At 38.7% G+C, this 24,230-nt stretch overlaps 1 protein-coding gene across 1 annotated transcript in view; it reads left to right on the forward strand.

Annotated features, from left to right (window-relative positions):
* Window positions 1-24,230, forward strand: part of CPE (carboxypeptidase E) — a 121,751-nt gene that overhangs the window by 86,800 nt on the left and 10,721 nt on the right. The window contains exons 2-6 of the mRNA XM_032148858.3: window positions 71-267; window positions 3,372-3,539; window positions 17,926-18,043; window positions 20,108-20,290; window positions 23,138-23,277. Coding sequence (XP_032004749.1) covers window positions 71-267; window positions 3,372-3,539; window positions 17,926-18,043; window positions 20,108-20,290; window positions 23,138-23,277 — 806 coding nt within the window. The remainder of the gene's footprint in view (window positions 1-70; window positions 268-3,371; window positions 3,540-17,925; window positions 18,044-20,107; window positions 20,291-23,137; window positions 23,278-24,230) is intronic.

Consider the following 24,230-nt stretch of genomic DNA (forward strand, 5'->3'; position numbering starts at 1 on the left):
AGGTATACAATATATTTGGCACTGTATGTCATAGAAAACATCTCCATGCTATCTATTGTTAATCTTTTAGGTGAGCCTGAATTTAAGTACATTGGGAATATGCATGGGAATGAGGCTGTTGGACGAGAACTGCTTATTTTCTTGGCCCAGTACCTATGCAACGAATACCAGAAGGGGAACGAGACAATTGTCAGCCTGATCCACAGTACCCGCATTCACATCATGCCTTCCCTGAACCCAGATGGCTTTGAGAAGGCAGCGTCTCAGGTGAGTGCCAGGCAGCTCAGATCAGGCGTGCTTTCTTCGTTTTCTGTATGTTTGTACATACATGTTTATCTAAAAATTATGCCCTCGCACAAAGCTTACAGATGGTGCAGTGGAGGGCATAAGTGATGCATTCATTATTGAACTCACTGGTAAGAAGATAGCTCAGAATGAAAGGAATGATGGGTGAGTTTTTCCAGTGAAGACTGCAAATCAGAAATTGTGTTAAGAAGTTAATGTTCTAATAGTGTTCTGTTTTATGTTTTTCAATAAATTATTCATCCACTTTTGTGACGAGGTAAGTTTTCTTTTAAAAATCTACAAATATGAAAAACATCTACTGTCATTTGTTGAAGAGTAACGCCATGGGTGTATGAGGATGAGCCAGTGTCACAGCGCCCTCTACTGAATTTAAGGAAGAAATACTTTTGGCCAGAATAATGTTTTACTGATGTTTACTTGGTTTTTACATATGCTGAGTAAAGTTAAGAAACAAGCAAAAACCCTACCTCTTAACTAAAAATGATTTAATATATCTTCGCTGTTAGATGAACTGGAAAGTAATGCCTTTTTAAGAGAAGATATATGGTGTGTTCCTATTTTATTGGACGGGGTGGGGGACATTATATTTGCTGTTTTCTACAGTTTAAAATAATTTTCTTAGTCTATGGGAACATGGGAACACATTCAAGTTAATATTTAGTATGTTTATCTACAGTTAAAAAATCCAATGACATAGTTCGACATTGTAAGAAACCCAGCGAATTTCTGTAAATAAATATAAATTGATATGATTTCTAAAGTTATGAGAGAAAAATTCTAATAATATGTAAAATTATTTAATATTTTAAGGTAATATTCAGAATTTTTAGACACATGGGCAACAGATTATCATTGCTATTTTCTGTCTTATAGATTTTTATCCCTCACAGTCTAAGGTATCTAAACTTCCATGACTTAAAAAATGTGGGAAATATATCTATGTCATGTGATATAACTTAACAGTAAAACAAGAAAATTCACATTATAAAATGAAACAAATATATTGGAAATTTATTAGTTTTCCAGATTGTACCATTAGTTAAATGAAGAGTTTAAACTGGAGAGAAATTCCTCAAATCATAAAGCCCTAGAACTTTTGTTCTAGGTTCATATTTTTTCATGAAGACTATAAGAGGGAGACATGTTATTAGTCTATAATGCATGTTAAATTCATTTTAAGCTTCTAATCTTTAGTTATTTATTCTTCTAAATATTTAAAAAATAGGTTGCTGTGATTTATAGAGGCAATGAATATTTTACTTAAATCTAATTATAGAATGATGTGCTTTGAAATAGGTCATTTATAACTAGTGAATATATATTCTGAAATTTGATAAATATCTCTTTATTATTATTAACATTTAAAATATTATTCATCAAACATATTTTCAAAATACCTATAACAAGTACAGTGATGCATCTCTTAACAATGGAGAAGCGTTCTGAGAAATGCAATGTTGGGTGATTTTGTCGTTTTGTGAACATTCTAGAGTGCACCTACATAAACCTGCATGGTGTAGCCTACTACACACCTAGGCTATGTGATATAGCCCGTGGTTCCTAGGCTACAAGTCTGTACAGCATGTTACTGTACTGAATACTGTAGGCAACCGCAAACACTAGTAACTATTTGTGTATCTAAACATAGAAAAGGTACAGTGAAAATATGGCATAAAAGATAAAAACAGTACCTTTGGACAGGGCTCTTAACCATGAATGGAGCCGGAAGTTGCTCTGGGTGAGTCAATGAGTGAGTGGTGAGTGAATGTGAAGGCCTAGGACATTGCTGTACACTACTATAGAATTTATAAACACTGTACACTCAGGCTACACTAGATTTATAAAAAATATTTTTCTTCCTTCAATAATGTATTAAACTTACCTTACTGTAACTTTCTTTTTCTTTTTTTTTTTTTTTTTTGAGATGGAGTCTCACTCTGTCACCAGGCTGGAGTGCAATGGCATGATCTCGGCTCACTGCACCCTCCGACTCCCTGGTTCAAGCTATTCTCCTGCCTCAGCCTCCCAAGTAGCTGGGATTACAGGCACGTGCCATCATGCCCAGCTAATTTTTTATATTTTTATTAGAGACGGGGTTTCACCATGTTGGCCAGGATGGTCTTGATCTACTGACCTCATGATCCACCCGCCTTGCCCTCTCAAAGTGCTGGGATTACAGGCATGAGCCACTGCACCTGGCCACCTTACTGTAACTTTTTTACTTTATAAACTTTTAAACTTTAAAAACCTTTTGGACTCTTTGTGATAACACTTAGCTTGAAACACACAACACATTGCACAGCTGTCCAAAAATCTTTTCTGTCTTTATATCCTTATTCTACAAGCTTTTTTCTATTTTTAAAGCTTTTAATGGTTTCTTAGTTTTTCAAATGTTTTGTTAAAAATAAGACACAGGCTGTGTGCAGCAGCTTATATCTATAATCCCAGTGCTTTCGGAGGCCCAGAGGAGAGGATTGCTTAAGGCCAGGAGTTTGAGACCAGCCTGAGCAACATAGTGAGACCCTGTCTTTACCAAAAATAAAAAATAAAAAACTTAGCCTAGCATGTTTGTGCACACATGTAGTCCCAGTGCTTTGGGAGGCCAAGGAAGGAGGATCACTTGAACCCAGGGATTTGAGGTTACAGTTAGCTGTGATTATGCCACTGCACCCAAGCCTGGGCAACAGAGTGAGACCCTGTCTCTTAGAAAAAAGAAAAAGAAACTAAGACACAAACACACATATCAGCCTAGGCCTACACAGGGTCAGCATCATCAAAATGTCACTAGGCAATAGGAATTTTTCACCTCCATTATAATCTTATGGGATCACTGTTGTATAGTCTGTCAGTCGTGGTAAGAAATGTCAATATGCGGCCCATCACTGTACTTTAAATCTGATACCTTCATGTTTATATAAGTAAAGTAGTAAAAATGCTGATATGGGAGGGCATTGTTGAAGTAAATAATCTTAAAGGTTATCTTAAAGAGCATTGATAGAGACCTTAAATAGAAAGTGACATAATAATAAGCAACTGATGATTTTTCTCTTTGACTTTTTTTTTAGCCTGGTGAACTCAAGGACTGGTTTGTGGGTCGAAGCAATGCCCAGGGAATAGATCTGAACCGGAACTTTCCAGACCTGGATAGGATAGTGTACGTGAATGAGAAAGAAGGTGGTCCAAATAATCATCTGTTGAAAAATATGAAGAAAATTGTGGATCAAAACACAAAGGTAGTGACCATGGGATAGTCTTCTTGGGTTCGTCTCTAGCCTAAGGAAATATGTTCCAATATCTTCATCATCATGAAGGACAGAGGAGTAACATCACAGCTTGTATGGAGTGGTTAACTGTGGCTTTGAAAGTCAAGGCTGGAAGGACTGGTGCCATTAAATTAGTCCTGGCCCCTAGAATTGGGCCGTAGGTGGAGAGGAGTTGGAGGTGCAGATATAGGGAGGAACCCGGTTGTAGGTTTCTTAGAAAATCACCATGGCCTTCTCAGAGACCCTTTATTAGCTCATCTGATCAGCTCCTCCTGCCAAATTTACACTGTTGCTCTTTTTCTCTTTTCCAGAACTTTCTCCTCCCTTGCTTTACAAAACTCTACTTTCTCCTACCTCTTCTACTGTCTTCCAAATGACTACTCAGTTTTTTCCCCTGTTTCTTCTACCTGGGCATAAATGCTGGCCATCTTCAGGGTCTCATCTGATACCTTTATTTCCTTCCCTGGGCTTCCCTCCTTACCTGTAGTTTCAGTGTTGTCCATTACACAAGGTCTCCCAGATCCGTGCCTCTAACTCCAGACCTTCCACAGAGCTTTATGTCTCTGTTTTACTAGCTAACTTGGGTTCCTTTAACTGGTGGAACTTGATATCTCAAGCTCAGGTTGTCCAGAAACAAATATTTTCCCTTAGAACCACTGTTCTTTCATTTATCCCAATCATCAAAGCTTTTGATTTTTCCATCTCTGTCACTGCTCACCAGTTACCACCTCTCAGTGATTTGATCTCTCTGACACCTCTTCCATTTCCGTTCTTCTGCAAACTCATTCCCCTGCCTCAGCTGAGACCCCCACAGTCTCCTGCTGTGACTGGCGCGGTGGCCTCCTACTTGTGTTTCATGTCCAGCTTCTCCGAACTCCATTCTATCTTCTCAAATTCTCAATCTTCCAGAGTGACCTTCACACACAAATTATTGCTCTTTTGCTTAAAAAACCTTACCAGCTCTCCACTGCCCAGAAGATAAAGTGAAAACTCAATGTGATGGTTAAGTATGGAGACTCTAGAGGTAGCCACCTTGGTGTAAATCATGGCTTCATACTTGCTGCGTGAACTTTGTAAAGTTATTTGACCTCTCTGTGCTTCAGGCTCTTCATCTGTAATATGGAAGTGATAATATCTACCTCATAGGATAAGGATTGAATGAGTTAATACATATAAAGTACTTGAGGCCAGGACCTGGAACTTTTATTACCATTTCAGTGTAATTTTTTGGTACTCTCTGTTTTGTAGCTCAGGGCTAGGTGGACACATTTACATATCCACTAAACATTTGGTGCATCTTTGAAACAACATTGTCATCAGTTACTTGGAGGAGAAATTGAGCCCATCTTGGAGGAAAGGTGAAGAACTACTGTCAGCAGCCCTGTATTCCTTCTCTATTGTTCTGGGTATTTCTGCTTTCATATGTCCACTATGTCTAGTGTCTTTCCTAAGTGAGAGCTCGCAAAGTACAATTTCTCCATTTTATTCTAGTTGCTGGGTCATTCCAGCACCTCTAGGCCCCTGGAAGCTTCCGGCTGGTTTATTCCTTAACCTGGCTTCGATACCCTATAGACTCCACTCATACCATCTCCTTTGTGCTCCTAAACATACCATTTTCTAACAATTTTATGTCTTCAGATGAGTTACTGCTCCAACTGTCTAGAATTCTCTTCTCTTTCCTTCCATGCCACTCCCTCTGTGAAGTCATCCTCTACTCTTCAAGACAGATTCTTTTTTTTATATGTTCTTCATCTATACTTCCAGTATGGGCTTATTGTTACATCCAGCTTTATATATGTTATTTGTTTATACAGCTGTTTTCCCCTTTGATTCTAGAATTTGATCACTTGATTGTAAGAATTATGATTAATATTTGATTAATCATAACAGGCTGAGGGCCTGTTATGAATAAACACAATCCAGCTCAGCAAACAAATCATAATATCTGAAAAAGAGGGCCACTGCAAGTAAGCAGCTAGGAATCCAGACAAGTGTTCATCATGGGGCTGGGATGCTGGATGAAGGATCCAGGAGACAGGGAGTCTTAGGTTATTGGTTTAAACTTTTAAAAACTCTCCTGCCTATATATGGGATTCATTGCAGAAACATGGGCTGAGCCTACAGGTGGGGGCTGGTCTTCTTAGTGGTGGCAAATCCATGCAGGTCTTCAGCAACCTCAATTCTTGCCTCCTCAGAAGAATTCGACCAAGAGGCATAAGGCAGAGTGAGAGACTAAAGCAAGTTTTAGAGCAGGAGTGAAAGTTTATTAAAAAATTTCGAGCATGAATGAAAGGAGGTAAAGTACACTTGGAAGAGGGCCAAGCAGGCAACTTGAGAGATCAAGTGCACTATTTGACTTTTGACTTGGGGTTTTATATATTGGCATGCTTCCAAGGGAGCAGGAGGTTGTGTGTCTTTTCCCCTGATTCTTCCCTTGGGGTGGGCTGTCCACATGCACAGTGGCCTCCCAGCACTTGGTAGGCACTGTATTCACAGTGTGTTTACCAAAGTTGTATGCATGCTCTCTTGAGTTGTTCTTCCCTTACCAGTTGAGTGTTCCTACTAAGTCGCATACTAGTTAATCCCTGCCATTTTGCCTCTTAGTATGCTTAAGCCCACTTGCCCAACTCCTGCCATCTTATCAGGAAGCTGATCACCAGTTTTAGGCTTTTCTGTCTGTTGAGGGACTGCCTTTCCCTGGCACTTGCTGCAACCAATTATTATGTTACAGAGGCAGTTTAACAACCGCCTGACCATCACCTGATGGTCCTGGTGGTCGGAGGGCCCTCTCTTGTCCTGTCATGTCTGACTACCTACGTACCATAACATTTCCCCCCTCAAGAGACCAAGACCTCAATTCTTTGGGGAAAATGGATAAAGGTCAGTCTTCTGTAACTGCTTCCTGCTGATAGAGGGACGGTGGTGGTTGTTTTGTGGGTCTTCACCTCTTGCTAGCTGTCAGGGTAGGATGGCTCCATGGGTTGGTGAAAACAGTATCCAGCCAGGCCGAGGGAGAAAGGAGTGGAATTTTGCCTCTGTCATGTCTTGTTGATGGGAAGTCTAAGGGTCCTCTGTAGAAGGGTGACTCTTGAATACTGACATGATGGTATCTCTCACTGGGGATCATCTGGAGCTTGATGGCCTGAAGGCAAGAGGAGACAAATTAGTTTATTAGATTTAGAAGAATGTCAAAATGAAATAAGGGGGTGAGGACAACTCCAAAAAATCCTGAGGCTGCCAACATGCTCAGGCAACTGGTGGCTATTGTCATGCCTGCTAGGACTTCCGTGGATGGGGTTACAAGCCAATTCCAATGTGTTCTCAGAATTAGAATATTGACCCAGATTTTTACATTACCCGTTCCTCTTGTTTCTTCTGAGCTGTGGCCAGCGATCACTGGTTGGTTCACAGGAATAAATAGGATTAGTCTAAATTGCAGACAAAAACTCAAAAACAACTGATGAGAATAGAATCTAATACCAAGTTTTTAGATTATAGTCTGTTATGTTCTTGAAACATAACTTTTCTGTCTTCAGTCCTCATTTTTATTAAAAACAAATCATGATAGGACTGATTTGTTTGCAAAATAAGCATTAGTCCTATCATACTTGGCCTGATTATTTGCATAAAGCACAGCAAGAATAATTGTTTGCCGTATAGGCTCCTTTTTAAATTGGCTTTGATGAAACTTCATTCCATAAGTTATCTCAGATAAGACTTTTTAAATGCCTTGAGCTCAGCCATGGGTTTCTGCCATCAAATACCTGCATGAATTGGGTAAATTCCTCTCCTCTTGAGGTCCTAAGATAACCTGGGGCTCCTAGGCCTATCAGAAAGTGACATTCTTTACTCCCCATGGATCAGGAACCCTGTACAGGGACTGTGTAGACAACGTATGAGGCCAGTTTTCCCAAGGGGTTTTTATTGGCTCTATAAGTCATATTTGATTCCTTAAAGGAGAGCATGCCATTCCAGTCAAACCCTTGGTAAAATAACCAGTTTCTCCAATTGTGCCCTGTTGCAAAAGAAAACAGATTACTATTGCACTTATGCAAATAACTGTATTGCCATAAGTTAAGAATACTCACAAATAGTTTCCAAATTCTGGAGAAATCAGGTAGAGAGAAATATGCTCCAAATTTTGTTTACATGAGTACTTATTTTTAAAAGCTGTAAATAGCTCAAAAGAAAGTTTTCTTGACTTTGAAAAACAAAGGATCAGCAATGTTTTAAGCAAAAAGTCATAAAAGGATAATTTTAGTCTTCTTTTAGTTCAGTCCATGCACTTAACTCCTGTTCTGCCTGATATTCATGAACACTTCAGCTCTCTATGAGAGTCCTGAAAGTTCTTTCTGTATTCTAATGTTACAATCTTTAAAGTTATCAGCAACCTGCATTCAAGAGTGCCTGTCAGAGTCCTATAGCTGAGTATAAAGGCCAACTTTTAAAGAGGATTAAAACAAGACAACAATTGTGAATGAGAAAAAGTCTTAGGGCAGCCACAGTCAAAGACACAGTTGCCAAGAAAATTTGTTATCTCTGTGGCACACAATTATGTAGCATAACAATTATAATTATTACTGACAATGTATACTAAGTTATATCAGAATTATAGGAGCTTTGTATAATTTGGAACACATACAAATAACACATTTATGAAGAGTAGATCAATGCTTTACTAAAACTCTGTTGTGCTTTTCAATTTGTGGAAAAACTGAACAATAGTTCTTTAACTTTAGCCAATATGATTATGCACAGAATTTTTTTTACCAGATTAATCTTTCACAAACCTTCCACAACTTGCTCAAACCTTCAGCTTTATCCTATCTAACTTACAAAAATCCTTTAACTCTCTAAACTAGTCAAAAAAATCCACATTTTTATGGCTTTTTATATAATCTTTTACTAAAACCACATTCTACTTTCCTTACATGCCTTGCATGTAAAAGTTTTCCAGTAGTCTCAAGAACATGTTGCACTGTTAACTCTTAGCAACTTTTACTTTTGGTGAAAAACCTGCTAAGTAAGTGATTCTGACTATGTACTAGGTTTGCAGCTTAGGACACCAGATAGAAATGCAGAAAAGGTTTGACTCTTTCTAGCATCTAGGGGGCATGGGTAACTCTGTATGTCCTCGGGCCTTACATAGCTTTAAAGGCAGCAAGTTGTACATATAGGAGTCAGAGTAGCAGTTTATGAAGCATTTAGTAAGCCTAATAACTTTTAAAACTGTATAACTTTTTAAAAATAAATTCTCTTTCACAAATCTTTTCATAACTTACACAGACCATCTATGACATGCTTGGACTTTCTGATTTGTCCCAAACATTCCTCTTTTTAAACAACCAGTCATTTAATTTAGGACAAGAATTTACCATACAAGATCCTTTCTCATATAAAACTTCTGTTCTTTATAATCTTCCTTACCAAAAATACCTCTTTCTCTTTATAGTCTTTGAATTAAAGTCATTTTCCTTCTGTTAGGAAGTTAAGGTTTGTACTGCATGTTGCTGTGTGAGGATTGTGAAGGGGGAGCAGAGAAGAATGAGGTTATCTGCATACTGTAGAACTTATCTTTCCTCAAGAGATTTCTCAGTTAGATTTTTGCTGGGGCTTGTCTGAATAAATGTGGGCTATTTCTATATCCTTGAGGTAGGACTGACTAGGTTGAAGTTATTAGTTAAATATTTAGGTAACTTTCCAGAAGAAATAGAGCTATTAGAGGGAAAGATGAATTTAGAGGTTGGGTAAATATTAATCAGGCACCCATCTTGCAAAGCATATTTTTGCCCAAGTAGTGTGAATCTTTTCTTTCGGAAGGAGGAGGTGCCATTTGCCCCATTACATGGCAGAATTCGGAGGAGAGTTGTTCAGAGAAGGAGATTAGCACAGAGTAGGCAGCTCTTAAATCCCAAAGGGAAATTTATAATTTTACTCCTCCAGGAGTTTCTCTTGGCTTTGTCTTGTTGATGACTTGGAAGCCAGCCAGAGCAGAGAACCCCTTCAGCTCAAGGCCATTAGGCATTGGGACTCTGTCCCAGAGCCCTTCGGCCCTCAGGGCATCCAATTTCCAGTAGCTAAGCTTGTGGCAGAGGGGGCAAGCTGTGCTAGGCTTCCTCTCATTTGTCCCATTGGGGCAGTTTGCCTTCCAGTGGCCTGGCTTCCCACACCAATGACAGTTACCTGAAGGAGTGTTTTTAGGGAAACCTGGATGGGGGCTGGAGAGCTTATAAAGCAGCCAATAGTTGAGCATGCCTCTTGTTTCTGCATTTTTCCTTCTCCTTATCTCTATCCTCCTTATTATGCTCTCAGTTATGAAAGACTGAGGAGGCTGATTTGAGGGTTTCCTGCATAAGGGCACTGGGTTCCAAGGCTGACTTTTGTATTTTCTCCCAGTTCATTTTTAGGCCAAACGATATTACAAAGGAAAGCTAGTTTTTGTTTTGTTTTAAGGTTTGGGGGAGTCAAACGTTTCTGTTTTTGGGGATGCATCTGAGGGGCATATCCTGTGATATAGAGATATGGTTACCCATCTGTAAAGAGGCAACGGAGGAGAAAAAAAGGAAAAAGGAAAACAAAGGCATCCCCTCTTACTTTCCTGTTATCCTAAATAAGCATCTCCCATTCATCCTTAGGGTTCTGGAATGAACCAGTCTTACCGTGTACCCATTACCTTGGTTGCATCTCATCACAATTACCCGCTTGAGAACAGAAGAGATACTGGAGTAAACAGTGGGACCCTTGTTCATCCTTGGGACTCTGGAATAAGCGTTCTTACTGTATACTCCTAACCTTTCATTCATCTGTTTTAATGGTAATCTGTTAACCTAGAACCAACCTTCATCTCTGTCCTATGGGTCTTTTGTGACTGCAACCTTGGGCTGGCCTATGTCCTTGTCTCCATGACCTTATGGTGACTCTCACTCAGAGCATTGTAGCGACAAAATGATTGTCTATTTTTTCAGATTTCCTTCCCATGTTCTTTAAGTAGATGAGAAGCCTATTTTTCAGCTGACTGCCACAAGATGGCTGGATTTCTCTCCCTTCGAATATGACCTTGAAGGTCTTGGTGCATATTAAGAAGGGCATGGAAGTGATTTGAGAAATGGAGGCTATGGGAGGAAGTGAGATAAAGACTTATGGAAAGCCTTCATGTGCTAGTGAAACGGCAACATTTATTTGCCCTCTTAACATAAAGTAGTAACCTCTGCAGGACTTGAGGCTTAAGGTAAGAACTCACAAATGGCAAAGGAAGAATATTCCTTCCTTTCAAAGGGGTGTTAACTCAAAAACAGCAAGTAAGTGAGATCCTTAAAGGGCCACAGTGAGGCCCTATATGCAGGCAGACAAAGCACTTCAAAAGTCACTGGAAAACTTAGCCCTGGAGGGTAACAGGGACAAAAAGTATACGATAAATCATAACGGCTGGGATTCCAATTCGTGTCTATCCTGGCAATGTGCCACCAGACAGGGGACGAGTTGGAGGTCATCTGAGCTGGTAGGGTAAAAACAAGTATAAATCTCGGGGGATATCTGCAAGGGAGCCTATGTCTTTGCTGCTACACAAATGCAGCAAGAGCCATGGGCACACAAATAACAAGGAGTGTGTGTTTAAGAAGTTACATGGCATGTGACATGAAAGCAAACAAGAGGCAGGCTTGCCCCTGAGGCAGATGGTCTAGCTGGTGCACAAGGCCATTTGAGAATACAAAGGAGAATAGGAGGTGAATAGGTGGAGAAAAAAGGGGAATAGGCAGTGGTTTTGGGGAAATAGCTGACTTCAGTTGAAAAAGCAGAGGAAACCCCAGACATTGCAGTGTTAGGCTTTAGTTCTACCACTCTTGTAAGCCTCCCGTCCAGGAGGGCCGTTAGTGTCTGAATTCTACTCGGTGTGAACTCCAAGTTCCTTCCACCCCTCCGAGCCACCCATTAGGGTGAACTGAAAGATCAGCTAGGGGGAACAGAGCCATTGTGGATGAGAAGAATTGTTCTAGTGGTAGGTCAGTAAGCAGGAGAGCAAAAAGAGAGAAGGAAACTGCATGCAGGGGTTGAATATCTCCAGCCAAAGAAGGTGAGGCATAGAGGTCCTTTACCACTGGGAAACATATCCAAGTCATGTGGCACAAAGGTATGTTACCAGTGATGAATCCATATGGGTTTGCAGCAACCTCAATTCTTGCTTCCTCAGAAGAAAGAATTAAACTGAGAAACATAAGGCAGACAAGAGACTGAGGCAGGTTTTAGAGCAGCAGTGAAAGTTTATTAAAAAGCTTTAGAGCAGGAATAAAAGGAAGTAAAGTACACTTGGAAGTGGGCCAAGTGGGCAACTTGAGAGATCAAGTGCCCTGTTTGACCTTTTGACTTGGGGCTTTATAGGTTGGTATGCTTATGCTTCTGGGGGGTTGTGTCCCTCTTCCCCTGATTCTTCCCTTGGGGTGGGCTGTCTGCGTGTGTAGTGGCCTGGCAACACTTGGGAGGGGCGCCTGCACAGTGTGTTTACTGAAGTTGTGCACATGCTCACTTGAGGCATTCATCCCTTACCAGTCCAGTGTTCCTAGAGGAAGGTCATATACCAGTTAAACTCTGCCATTTTGCCTCTCGGTGCGCATGTATGAACCCATTTGCCCAGTTCCTGAGATCTTATTGGGAAGCTGCTGATCACTAGTTTCAGGTTTTTTAATCTATTGGGAGACCGCCTTTCGCTGGCGCCTGCTGCAACCAATTATTATTTCAGAGAGGCAGTTTAACAACCTCCTGCCCATCACCTAATGTTTGCCTGACATTCCTGGTGTTGGGGGAGGGCCCTCTTCTGCCTGCTCATGTCTGACTAGCTACCTACTGCAATAATCTGAGACAAAGCCTACCAAAGGCTGAGGACACTGGCAGAACCTGATAAGTGAGTGACTTAAGCTTTCCTGCTTCTGAGTCATGGATACACGTCACTGTCTCAGCCTGAAAATTATCTTTCATGGGAGAGGGAGAGCCAGAAAGGCGGCAGGCTGGGGTAACCCCAGGTGAAAGAGGGCAGTCCTTTGTGATAAACCATGAGGGCTGATACAGAAATGGAAAACTTCTGGAAGCGGAGTCCCCATATTAGCCTACAAGCTTTCCCCATTGCTTGCATTGACTTGCCTGTGCTGTCTTTGTTAAATCTGAGAAATGAAGAAAATAATTCCTTCCACCTATCATAGAAGAATGGTGAAATCAACTCATGTTGACAGGATATTTGATTGTCAACTTTGTGCAAGCACCGTTATTTCCAGCCAGCACTACCTTCTCCTTCCCCAGCTGAACCTGAATATTTGCATAATCTCTAGATTAGATGTTTTTGTATTTCTAGCTTAGGCAATACTTATTTAAAAGAGGCATGTTCATGGTACTATTTTTTAATAAGAGCTTTTATTTAAAACAAACTCAACGTGACTTCTTTTCATAAAGGTAAATTAAAGAAAAATACACTAAAATGAAAGATTAGTCCCTTTTTGAAACATAATCGAGATTTGTTTACTTTACACTAAATCTTTAGTAAACTTACTTCATAATCATGGGGTGATATTGCCTGTGTCTAGTTCATTGCCTTTTTCCACTTTTGTCTGTAAGTGTGAGAGTGTTTTGACCCAACCTGGTACAAAATATATAGTAGGCATTTCATTAATGTTATTATACATTTCTCTTCCCTCTTCCCCTTCTCAGCCTAATATCTTGTATTTGTATCCCTTATAGAGGTTCTTAAATGTCAAGATTTATTCTTCTGTTTGGTGGAACAGGGAATCAGATTAATAGAAAATAGAAATGCAGATTCCTCCTCCTTTGTATAGTTGTGAGAAAAAAAAAAAAGAAATTCGTATTTCCCACGTAAGCTGATCCAGGCCTGAGGTGTGTGTGCTTCAGGAGGGGGTGGTGGGAAGGAACTTCATTCTTGTGAAGCCCTTCAGATGCTGGAGGTAGCTGAGACACATCCACTCGCTCAAGATCCATGCTCTCCTTGTTCTTCTGAACTTCTCTGAACAAAAGCTCTCTCTTGCTCTCCCAGACTTCCTTCTCTAAGTCGTTTGTCATCTGCTCTTGAGCTCTTCAGCCTGGTCACCTCCACTGTTATCTGGGCTCAGTACATGAGCCTTGGCCTGAAAGCAGAGTCAATTAAAATATACCCAGCCATTTATTAAGTTTACCCTGACTTTAATAGCTAGAGTTGTGAAGAAAACTGAATAAATAGAGCTTCAACATAATCTAAGAACCAAAGGCATCTAATTATAGAGCATCATATTTGAGCTGTATTTATAATCTTTAAATGGAAAGTTTAAAGAAAGGCCACAATTGTTTCTAGTTTCTATTAAAGGCTCAATTTTAAAGGTACTCCAAAGTCTTCTCTGTGGATCAGTTAAATGTATAATTATAGTACACAGGGGTCTCAGGATTTAGTCAGCCTAAAAGATTCTGTTAATAGTCAAAGGGAAACTTAGTTTAATTTATCAAATTGTAGATAAATGTTCTTGCTTTTGAACATACTGGTAACATGCATATAAACAATAGTGTATGATGTAAGAACTAGTAATAGGCTAAACCTGATCGCTTCACACAACTTTGTGTATTTAGGGCCGTATCTTTCAATTTGTTTCAAGAACACTTTCTTTTAAAAGTTTTTTATTGCAGAATTCATATTTTATTACAAAAATTAAAACATACAAATAAGGAGAAAGAAGAATCTGTTACCCTACAATCTTCAGTGAACACCATTAACATTTTGATAAGTACCTTTCAAAATTATTTTTTATGGCTGTATCAACCTGTAAATATATGGTGCATGCTGTGCAAGCCATTCTGAACACTTTTAGGTGGATAATAAACACAGGAATACAGTCTGCCTTGGCATGGCTTTGCCTCTTGACTCCCACTAAAACCAACCCTCCCTCCCAGAGAGTATTTTCCTTACCCCCAACAGACAGGCCATGGGTACTTCCAACTTCTTTATTTGTACTACTCTTTTGTCTCTTCTTCTCCTATCCCAATTCGTCCCTAGGCTTGGTGAAGTTCCACCTCCTTCCTGAAGTCCTCAATGATTCTCCAAACCATGGTGATTTTGCCTCTTCTAAACTTATTGAAATATGAATATCTGTCAATATCTGTCATTGGGTTAAAGAAAATAGAGGGAATGAGAGATGTACAAAGAAGAGGAGGACTGAAAATAAATTCAGTAGTAAAAGAAAAACTTTTGAACGGAATATTATAGAAGAGTGTGTTAAACTCATTTCATTTAATATTCATGTCATGTTAGCAATTGGATATAAAAAACATAAATTCACTTAAAAAAGCATATGCATTATAGAATATTTTGATTTCATCTCCCATATTAGTTATTTTTAGGTTGATTTAAATCAAAATATAATAAGAGTGTATTTCAGATCCCTGTGGAAAGAATGCATTATTGAATACATGGAATTGAGACAAATCCATCTCATAAATATCAGCATAGATCAAAATAAATTCTAGACACTACAATTTAAATTTAAAGAGTATGAAACTAGAAAACTTTCTTAAGGATATAATACTTAGAGGGGGATAGAACTTTCTAAATTTCTTGTATAGGCACTAGCACATAGTGGTCACTTAATATTTATTGAACGAATGAATGAAATGGAAAAGCAAAGAGACCATAAAGAAAAGATCAATTGGTTTGATGTTACGTACTTAACATAAATATCTTAATGCTCTGTATTTTAATTACAAAATTTGAAAGGCACATGACACACTTAGAAAATATTTATAGTGTGTAGTAGAGAGCTAATTTTTTTTACTAAACGACTCTTGCAAGTCAAAAAGAAAAGCTGTGCATTTCTCCCAGCACTTTGGGAGGCCGAGGTGGGCAGATCACAAAGTCAGGAGATCGAGACCCTCCTGGCTAACACGGTGAAAACTCGTCTGTACGAAAAATACGAAAAAATTAGCCGGGTGTGGTGGCAGGCACCTATAGTCCCAGCTACGTGAGAGGCTGAGGCAGGAGAATGGCATGAACCCGGGAGGCGGAGCTTGCAGTGAACCACGATCGCGCCACTGCACTCCAGCCTGGGTGACAGAGTGAGACTCTGTCTCAAAAAAAAAAAAAAAAGCTATGCATTTCAATAGAAAAATTAGTTAAACCATATAAATATGTCACAGAAGAATAAATAGAAATAATCACTAAATATAAAAAACTGTTCTAGTTTTGTTAGTTAATTAAAATAATGCAAACTTTAAAAATTCTATTGTCATTAATCAAAGTGACACACTTTAAAACACATAATAATTCCATTGTTCTTAAAAAGATTAGAGATGGAAGGTTTATTATACTGTTGCTGGTTCTATTTCTGTACCTTACAGGAATGCAGTTTGGAATACATTTTTAAATGTAAACAGTTTTAGCTAATATAGATTTTAACTTAAACATTGTTAGCTAAAAACGTGCTTAGCTTTTGGTCAAATCATTCAATTTCTAGGGATTTCTTTAAGGAAAGTACAGATATGGACAAATGGTAGCTACAAAGGTGTTCATAGTATTTTTAATTTTTAAAATATAAACATCCCAGTATCACCTCTTGGAGATTACTAGTACTAGTGTAGGGGCTGTGGAGCTGGCCTGGCTGGGCTCGAGTCCAGCCTTTGCCAGTACCAGCTGAGTGGTCTCATGCTGTTCCCTAACATCTCTACATCTCACTTTACTTATCTGTAGGAGGGGGGAAAATGTAGTCCCTATTTCACAGAGTAAATGAGAGAATTGAATGTCTGACACAGAAAGTATTTCATAAGTATTAGCTATCATTTTATTAGTATTTGAGAATGGTATATCCAGACATTGGCTACCACTCAGTCATTAAAATATCATTTTAGAAGGGTATTTAATAACATGAAAAGGTGTTCATTATCTGTCTTCAAGCAAAAAAAAAGCAGTATATAAAATGGTATATAAATGATCACATTTAAAAATTATATAAATACATTGGGAAAAGACTGAAAAAGAGATATATACAAATGTTAGTAGTGGATATCTTTAGGTGGTAAAATTATGAGTAATTTTAATTTTCTTCTTTGTTCTTATCTGTCTCCTCTACATTTTCTACAATGGATATATATATATATATATATATATATATATATATATTTTTTTTTTTTAGCAAAAATAAGATCTACCAACCAAATGAAAAATAACAAAAACAACCTCCTACTCTAAATCACACTTTTCCACAGTTAACAGTAGCTTATGTGAAAATAGGATAATTTTAATAGACTAAAGCTGATACACTAAAAACAGCGTGAGCCTTATGGTTTCACTGACTGGATGTGAACTCTTAGCTGTGTGAACTTAGATATGCTGTTTAACACACCCAACTTTCAGATTCTTCCTTGTGAAATGGGTATGAATATCTTTGCAGATCCAATGCGAATGTTGAAGTGCAGTAAAATAGTTCATGTGGGAATTATTCATAAACCGAGCAGAGCTATACAAATATGAGATCTTAAAACCATCAAACCCTACTGATGCCATTAGATTTTCTGTCCCAAAGAAGGGCATGGATCACATTGCCAGTAAAATCTTTTCTTTTCATCAGAGAAGCACTTGGGGTTTGAGAGTCTTCCTAGTTGCTATTAAAAACTCATTGCATAAAAGTATCAAGCTTTTGGCTCCACATTATTTCTTTGGTATACATTTCTTTCTTCCTTTGTTTTGCTTCCCAGATATGAGGGGGCAGTGAATCATTCTAAAGACTTAACATGAATTCTTGAAACTTGCCTTTATTTTAAAATTTAAGATGACCATTCCAAAGTAAACATATTTTACAGTCCACTTTGAAAGAGACTCAACCTAATATTCTTTGAGAGGAACAATGTTTGAACTAGTTGAGGGAAGTTGGGAAAATAATAAGCAAAATTTGGAAATAAACCTTACCACATGTTTGAACCACCACAGAGGACAAATCTTGTCCTGCAGTTCAATTATTTTCTTTTCTCCTCATATTATCCTTAACTATTCATAATAACAATGTGTGAACCACTACAGATCAGACAGCGACGTCCCACAATTTGTGAGTTGCATGCTGGTTTCCAAGTTACAAAGAGAGGAAAACTGGCAGCCCACAAAAATAAAACTTTGAAAGAAATTTAAACACTTTTGAAACATTTTTTATTAAAAATCTGAGAAAGTTAGACATGAGGAATGCTGCTTTTGTAGGAACCTTTATTTTTTTCTGTGAGGACAACCGCAAAGTAGTTGAAGTATGACCAGTTTTCAGTTTTTTCCTTTACCTTTCCTATGTCTTTTCTGTCAAGTGATCATACCAATGATTATTAAATTTATAATCCTTTTAATCTCTCATCTGAACAGCTTGCTCCTGAGACCAAGGCTGTCATTCATTGGATTATGGATATTCCTTTTGTGCTCTCTGCCAATCTCCATGGAGGAGACCTTGTGGCCAATTATCCATATGATGAGACGCGGAGTGGTAGGTATTCTTTCTGCTTCTCTAATTGGTTCAAAGTTTATAATACTGTACAAGGGTTTATAGGATGATTTCTGTAATTTTTTTTAAGGAACTGGACGTTAAGTGATTTTTGCCTGAAGAAAGAACTATGTTTAACAGGAAGCTCTCCTAATCATTTCATATGGTGTTGGCATATCTATTTGGCAGAAAAGGACTCACTTTTTCAATAGTTTAGGTGAAGAGAAATGTGATCTTGACAGAGTACCTAGGCAACAGAAAGGGAGAAAATACACGTCATAAACTTGGGTCACTCTTGGACACTGATAAAGTGGAGAGATTACAGAAGTGTGTAGGTTCATGTAGAAGATGGCTTAAACATGGAGGCAGCCTCTTGGTGCTTGATCAGGGCCCCTGTGGATCTCTACATGTGTCTTATTGTGTTGACACAGTTTTGCATTTGGGACTGTTTCTGGTGGTGTCAGGGAGGGGAAGTGGTGCTTTGGCTTTCTCTAACTAGTTTTAGTTAAGCTTCAGACAAGGCAAGCTTTAGCCAGATAGATATTTTCAACTTGATTTTTGTTGCTCCAAGGAATTTCCTGCTTTGGATTTATTTTCAGGGGCCTTTGAAGAGTTAGCTCTTTGTAAAAACAGGATGATTAGTTTATTTTATTTTTTAAAATTTTAGATTCGGGGTACCTGTGTAGGTTTGTTACACGGATATATTACATAATGGTGAGGTTTGGGTTTCTAGGGTACCCATCACCAAAAGAGTGAACCCAACAGGTAATTTTTCACCCCTCACTTCCTCCCATCCTCCCCGCTTTTGGAGTCCCCAGGGTCTATTATTTCCACCTTTATGTCCAGGTACACCCATTGTTTAGCTTCCACTTATAAGTGAGAGTATGTGGTATTTGATTTCTGAGTTATTTCACTTTATAATGGCTCCTAAGCTCCATCCATGTTGTTGCAAAATACATGATTTCATTCTTTTTAATGGCTGCTTAGTATTGCATAGTGTATATGTACCACATTTTCTTTATCCAATCAACCATTGATGGACAATTAGGTTGATTCCACGACTCTGCTTTGGGAATAGTGCTGCCATAAACATATGAGTGCACATGTCTTCTTTATATAATAATTTCTTTTCCTTTGGATACATACTCAGTAGTGGGATTACTAGGTTGAATGGTAGTTCTATTTTTAGTTCTTTGAGAAATCTCTGTACTGTTTCCTATAGAAGTTATATTAATTTACATTTCCACCAACACTGGTGGGAATCCACGCCAACATCTGTTGTTTTTTGACTTTGTGATAATAGCCATTCTAAGTCATGTAATGTGATATTGTGGTTTTAATTTGCCTTTCTCTGATGATTAGTGATGTTGAGCGTTTTTTCCAATTATTTTGACTGCTTGTATGTCTTCTTTTGAAAAAGTCTGTTCTTGTCCTTGGCCCACTTTTTAATGGGGTTTTTGGGATGATAATTTTAGATACTGGAAACTGAGTGTTGAAGAACGTCTTTGGGGAAATAACATTGTTAAATAAATTTGAAGATTTTGTGGTTTGTTGATAATTGGGAAACTTGTAGGCCTGCATAATTTATAATGCATGAATAAGAACGCAGTGTATCAAAATATGTTATTTATTTCTATAATACATACAGGAGATTTAAAAAATCTAAAACCAGATATTGAATGGTATATATGAGAATGATTCATAGTGGGTATGAGGTTAGTATAGGTACATTTTTTAAATTAAAGATTTTAACGATAAAAATCTTCCTCCTATTCTCCCAGGCCTAGTTTACCATGACTTTATTACCTTTCCCTGCGAAGCTTTCAACTCATAAGTAGAATGTACATTCTACCCAATTTCTACTTTGTAGTATTAGGAATGGAAGTTTTGTAACTTAAAAACTAAGTGTAATTATTTAGTATTTATACTTTTACCTCTTTCCCATAGTTATGTAGCCAAAAAAATACATCAGCAATACAATTACTCAAAACTGAATCCCTCTTTAGAAAACATACAGTGCTGCTTGGTCTGTGTGCATTTCTTTAATCTCGTGGATTTGTTTTCTAGGTAGTGCTCACGAATACAGCTCCTCCCCAGATGACGCCATTTTCCAAAGCTTGGCCCGGGCATACTCTTCTTTCAACCCGGACATGTCTGACCCCAATCGGCCACCATGTCGCAAGAATGATGACGACAGCAGCTTTGTAGATGGAACCACCAATGGTGGTGCTTGGTACAGTGTACCTGGAGGTGGGTTTCCATTGTGCTCTCTGATTATGTGATTGTAGCTTATTTACAATGACCATTTAGGTTTAGAGAGTGATTTAGATTTAGAGAATCTTCAATCATCCTCCATCATTAAAAAGTAGACTGAATCTATAGTTATTCTATTAAAGTAAACTTTTTGCGTGAATGATTACTATGTATAATTTTGTTTTTGTGGATTTTAAAAATTGTGATGCTAATTGAAGAGATACAGGAAATGAATTGAAGACATTCATTGGGAAAATAATAAATTGAATATTGTTAATGACCCTACTTTTCAAATTCAAGCCTTAGGGAATAAGATGGCATCCTTAGTATATGCCAGTCATGCTCTTTCACTGTAGGTAAATATATATTTTAGAGGGCTTGCTTTGGCTTTTAGCATAACGTGGTGCACAGTACTTTTTTATTAAATGATGGGATAACGGGGAGTATTTGACATGGAATATTTAGTTTATGTTCACTATTCTAATAATCCCTATGAGATCAGGTAGCTTTTTGCCTTTTAGTCTGAAAAGGAAGCAGTTGCCATGTGGGTCAGCAGCTGCGGGAAGCCCCTTCCTAGGTAGCCAAGGCAGCTCTCTTGCCTTCCTTGTCCCAAGGCGGACTTTACAGAGCTCTTATTCTCACTAACACTCAAGGATGAAGAGTGAAATGCGAAGATATTTATATATATTTTTACTTTTCTCTTTGCCTGAGAAAAATTTTCTATGGCCTACCTGGAAAAAGAAAATTTGTTAGGGCAATAAGCAGCATTAGCTAATTGTAGGGTATTGGTATGTTTAATATGCTTAATTTTGTTGAATTATGTGCTGAGAAAAATATTCTTTCTGATTTTCTTTCTGATACATGTTAATTCTGTTTTTATTTATATTTTGCATTTTATCCAGATCCGACTTAGTACTCTTTCCCCAATAGCTTCAGAAATATGATCTATGTCAAATTTAGGATTTAGAGCATGTCTAGTTCATCAGATGGGAAGTAATTTTATACTTTAGTTTTTATAAAAACTTTAATGACTTCTTGGAATTCCTTTTTGAACAAATAGTGTATTGTCAACAAAATATGAAGTAATCTATATCAGTAAAATACTGATAATAACATTATTAACAATAATAATACTATTAACAATAATAATAATATTAGTTAACGATTATGTCTCACTTAACTAAACAGTCAAAGGAAGCTCCGTTAGTCTTCAGTTCTGTATATAGTGAATAACATTCATGTCTTAGGTCAGGTTTTCTAGAAGCAGAGCCTGAGATAGGGATTTGGATGCTTGTAATTTATTAAGGGAGCACGTTTTAGGAAAAACCTTGTAGGGAAGTGAGGGAAGCAGGGCAAGGAAGGGGATAGAGCTAAACAGGGGTGTGGTCTCAGGCAAAGTCCAGCCTTGGCCTGAGCCATTGGAAGAAGCCTGGAGCATAAATTAGGGGCAGGTTTGTCTCCCTTTGAGAGAAAGGGACCAGCCTTTGGTGGCTCCATATCTGTCAGCCATTGGTTGTGGGGTGCCAGAAGGAATTAGGGGTGAGAGATAGGAGGATGTAACTCCCAAGCCAGGTGGGAGATTCTGGCTCCCACCTCAATTCTCTGGAAAAGGGATCGGGGGTAGCTGTGAGCTCTAACAGCCAACACCCGTAGCAGTTTGGGTCTGGATGCCCTGCCTCCATAAAAGCAATCTGGTGGGCACTAACAGCATCCTCTACTAATTTGAGTCAGATTTAAATTAAAATTGTTCTGGATGCAGAATATTCTCTTTGGTGTTATTTGAAGTATTGTTATCATTATATCTTGTATGTAGTAGATACTCAGTGATTGTTGAATTAATATATAGTGTGAAAGGAAATTAAATTTTGGGACCCCAAATTCACTTAGCTAAAGGGAAAAGTCAAGCTGGGAACTGGGTCACACAAACCTGCCTCCCCATTTTGGTTCCTAAATAAGATGACTACCAGATGAAAGGCTACACGCCTCCCTCATATTTTGCCCACAAGGAAATTCCTGGTGAGCTGTTAAAACTTCACCATGGCCATGTAAATTGATAGCTTATCTTTACAGGTGCAGGCACCCCAGCCCGCCAGACACCAGTGCATATCCGATTGCTCCCCTACCCCATTTTGTCTGCGTTATCTTATGTAAAATTCACATTCCCCACATTTTTCCTCTGCCCCCTTTGGTTTATGTGAAAACTCTGTGCTTATCAATATCCCACCCTCTCCCCTTTCAATTTGGAGCCCTCAAAATCATCTTCAGAGAAAGGCATAGACCTGTCTCTGGGGCGCATCCTTAACTTTGGCAAAGAAATCTCCTAAAACGATTGAGACTTGGCTCATCATTTTCCTTGATTGACAATAGTATATTGCCAAGACTCCCAATCCCTCAGGAATACACTATGATATTGATTGGGCTTAAGGAACAACATAGTATGTCAGATCATGTCACATGAAGCTCCAAGTTCTTCTCCAGTAGAAAGGTAGACTTAGAGGGATGTGCATTTCTTTAATAGATCAGTAGGGATGAAGTCTTTTACCCTGTTGTCTTCTCCGAAGCCCACTCCAGCAATGTGGAAGGTGGGTGATGTCTGCATTAGCACTCTGCAGCAGCAAATGCTTTTGCTTAGGAACCTGAGAGTTTGTGCTTTTAAGGTATAACAACCCCCGACCTATGTTGTTCAATCCCTTACAGCAGACAATTTCCCTTAAGTTTTCCCACAGGCTTCCCAAATGCCCTGGTTTGTGTACCTTTTACTTGGTTCTTGATTCAGAAGACTAGCCTGTGTAGAGTTTTAGGCTCCTTGTGCATATTTTGACTTTCCATTTGGCATTTTGGCAGGGATGCAAGACTTCAATTACCTTAGCAGCAACTGTTTTGAGATCACCGTGGAGCTTAGCTGTGAGAAGTTCCCACCTGAAGAGACTCTGAAGACCTACTGGGAGGATAACAAAAACTCCCTCATTAGCTACCTCGAGCAGGTAAACACAGTCCCCAGCATAAAATGCAAGGTTTAGAAGCATTCAAACCTGGCATACAATGGTCTTGTAAGAGGAGTCCAGGAGAATCCGTCTGGTGCAGAATGAGGACGCCATATTTGGAAGGCAGGTGTCAGCAGTGTTTCAGTTAGGCTTTTATTTGTCATAGGTTTTGTGGCTCATGACTATTCACCAAGAACTGACTAAACTGGAGCTTATACAGAAAAGACATAGACTCTTGTTTCTGTTTGTATTATTCTAAGCAAGGGCAATCCTAGGACTCTCTCCCACCCTGATCACTGTGAGGCATCCCAGGCAGAGCCAGAACAAAAGTAAGGCAAGTGAGGCACCTAGAATGGAAAATTTAAGGAGGATTTTAATCTTAGGGGCATGCAAGTACAGGATTAGCACTTGAGAGTGAGTGTCTCTTTAAGTTTTGAGCTGTGCAGGCCTCATCTTTCTCACCCTGGACTCAACTGCATCACAGGTAATAATAATAATGATAATAATGAGTTATGTTTTTTGGTCACTTACTATTTCCCAGGCATTATACTAAATGCCTTTTATGTAATAATTAGTGCATTTAATCCCCACAACAACCTTATGAGGGAAATGATCATCGTCATCATCATTATAATCATCACTAAATTAAAGATGAAGAATCAGAGATACAGAGAGGCTAGACAGCTCACCTGAAGTTGCTTAGCTGGAATCTGAATCTAGGTTGTCTATTTCCAGAATCACCATGCTATACTGACTTTCAGAACAGAAGCCTGGATCTTTACCAGAGAGCCATTTATGTAGCCATTCCAATGTGATCCATATAGAATTTCGGGGGATCTCACCATCTGCCAGAATAAAATTCTTCACCTACTCAGGCCAGTCCTCTGCCAACCCCACTCCCTGCATAGTATGTAGACAGTGGCCTCAGAGGCAGTGGCGGTGGAAAGACCTAA

The sequence above is a fragment of the Hylobates moloch genome, unplaced genomic scaffold (assembly GCF_009828535.3).
Source record: "Hylobates moloch isolate HMO894 unplaced genomic scaffold, HMol_V3 SCAFFOLD_3, whole genome shotgun sequence".
Taxonomy (NCBI): domain Eukaryota; kingdom Metazoa; phylum Chordata; class Mammalia; order Primates; family Hylobatidae; genus Hylobates; species Hylobates moloch.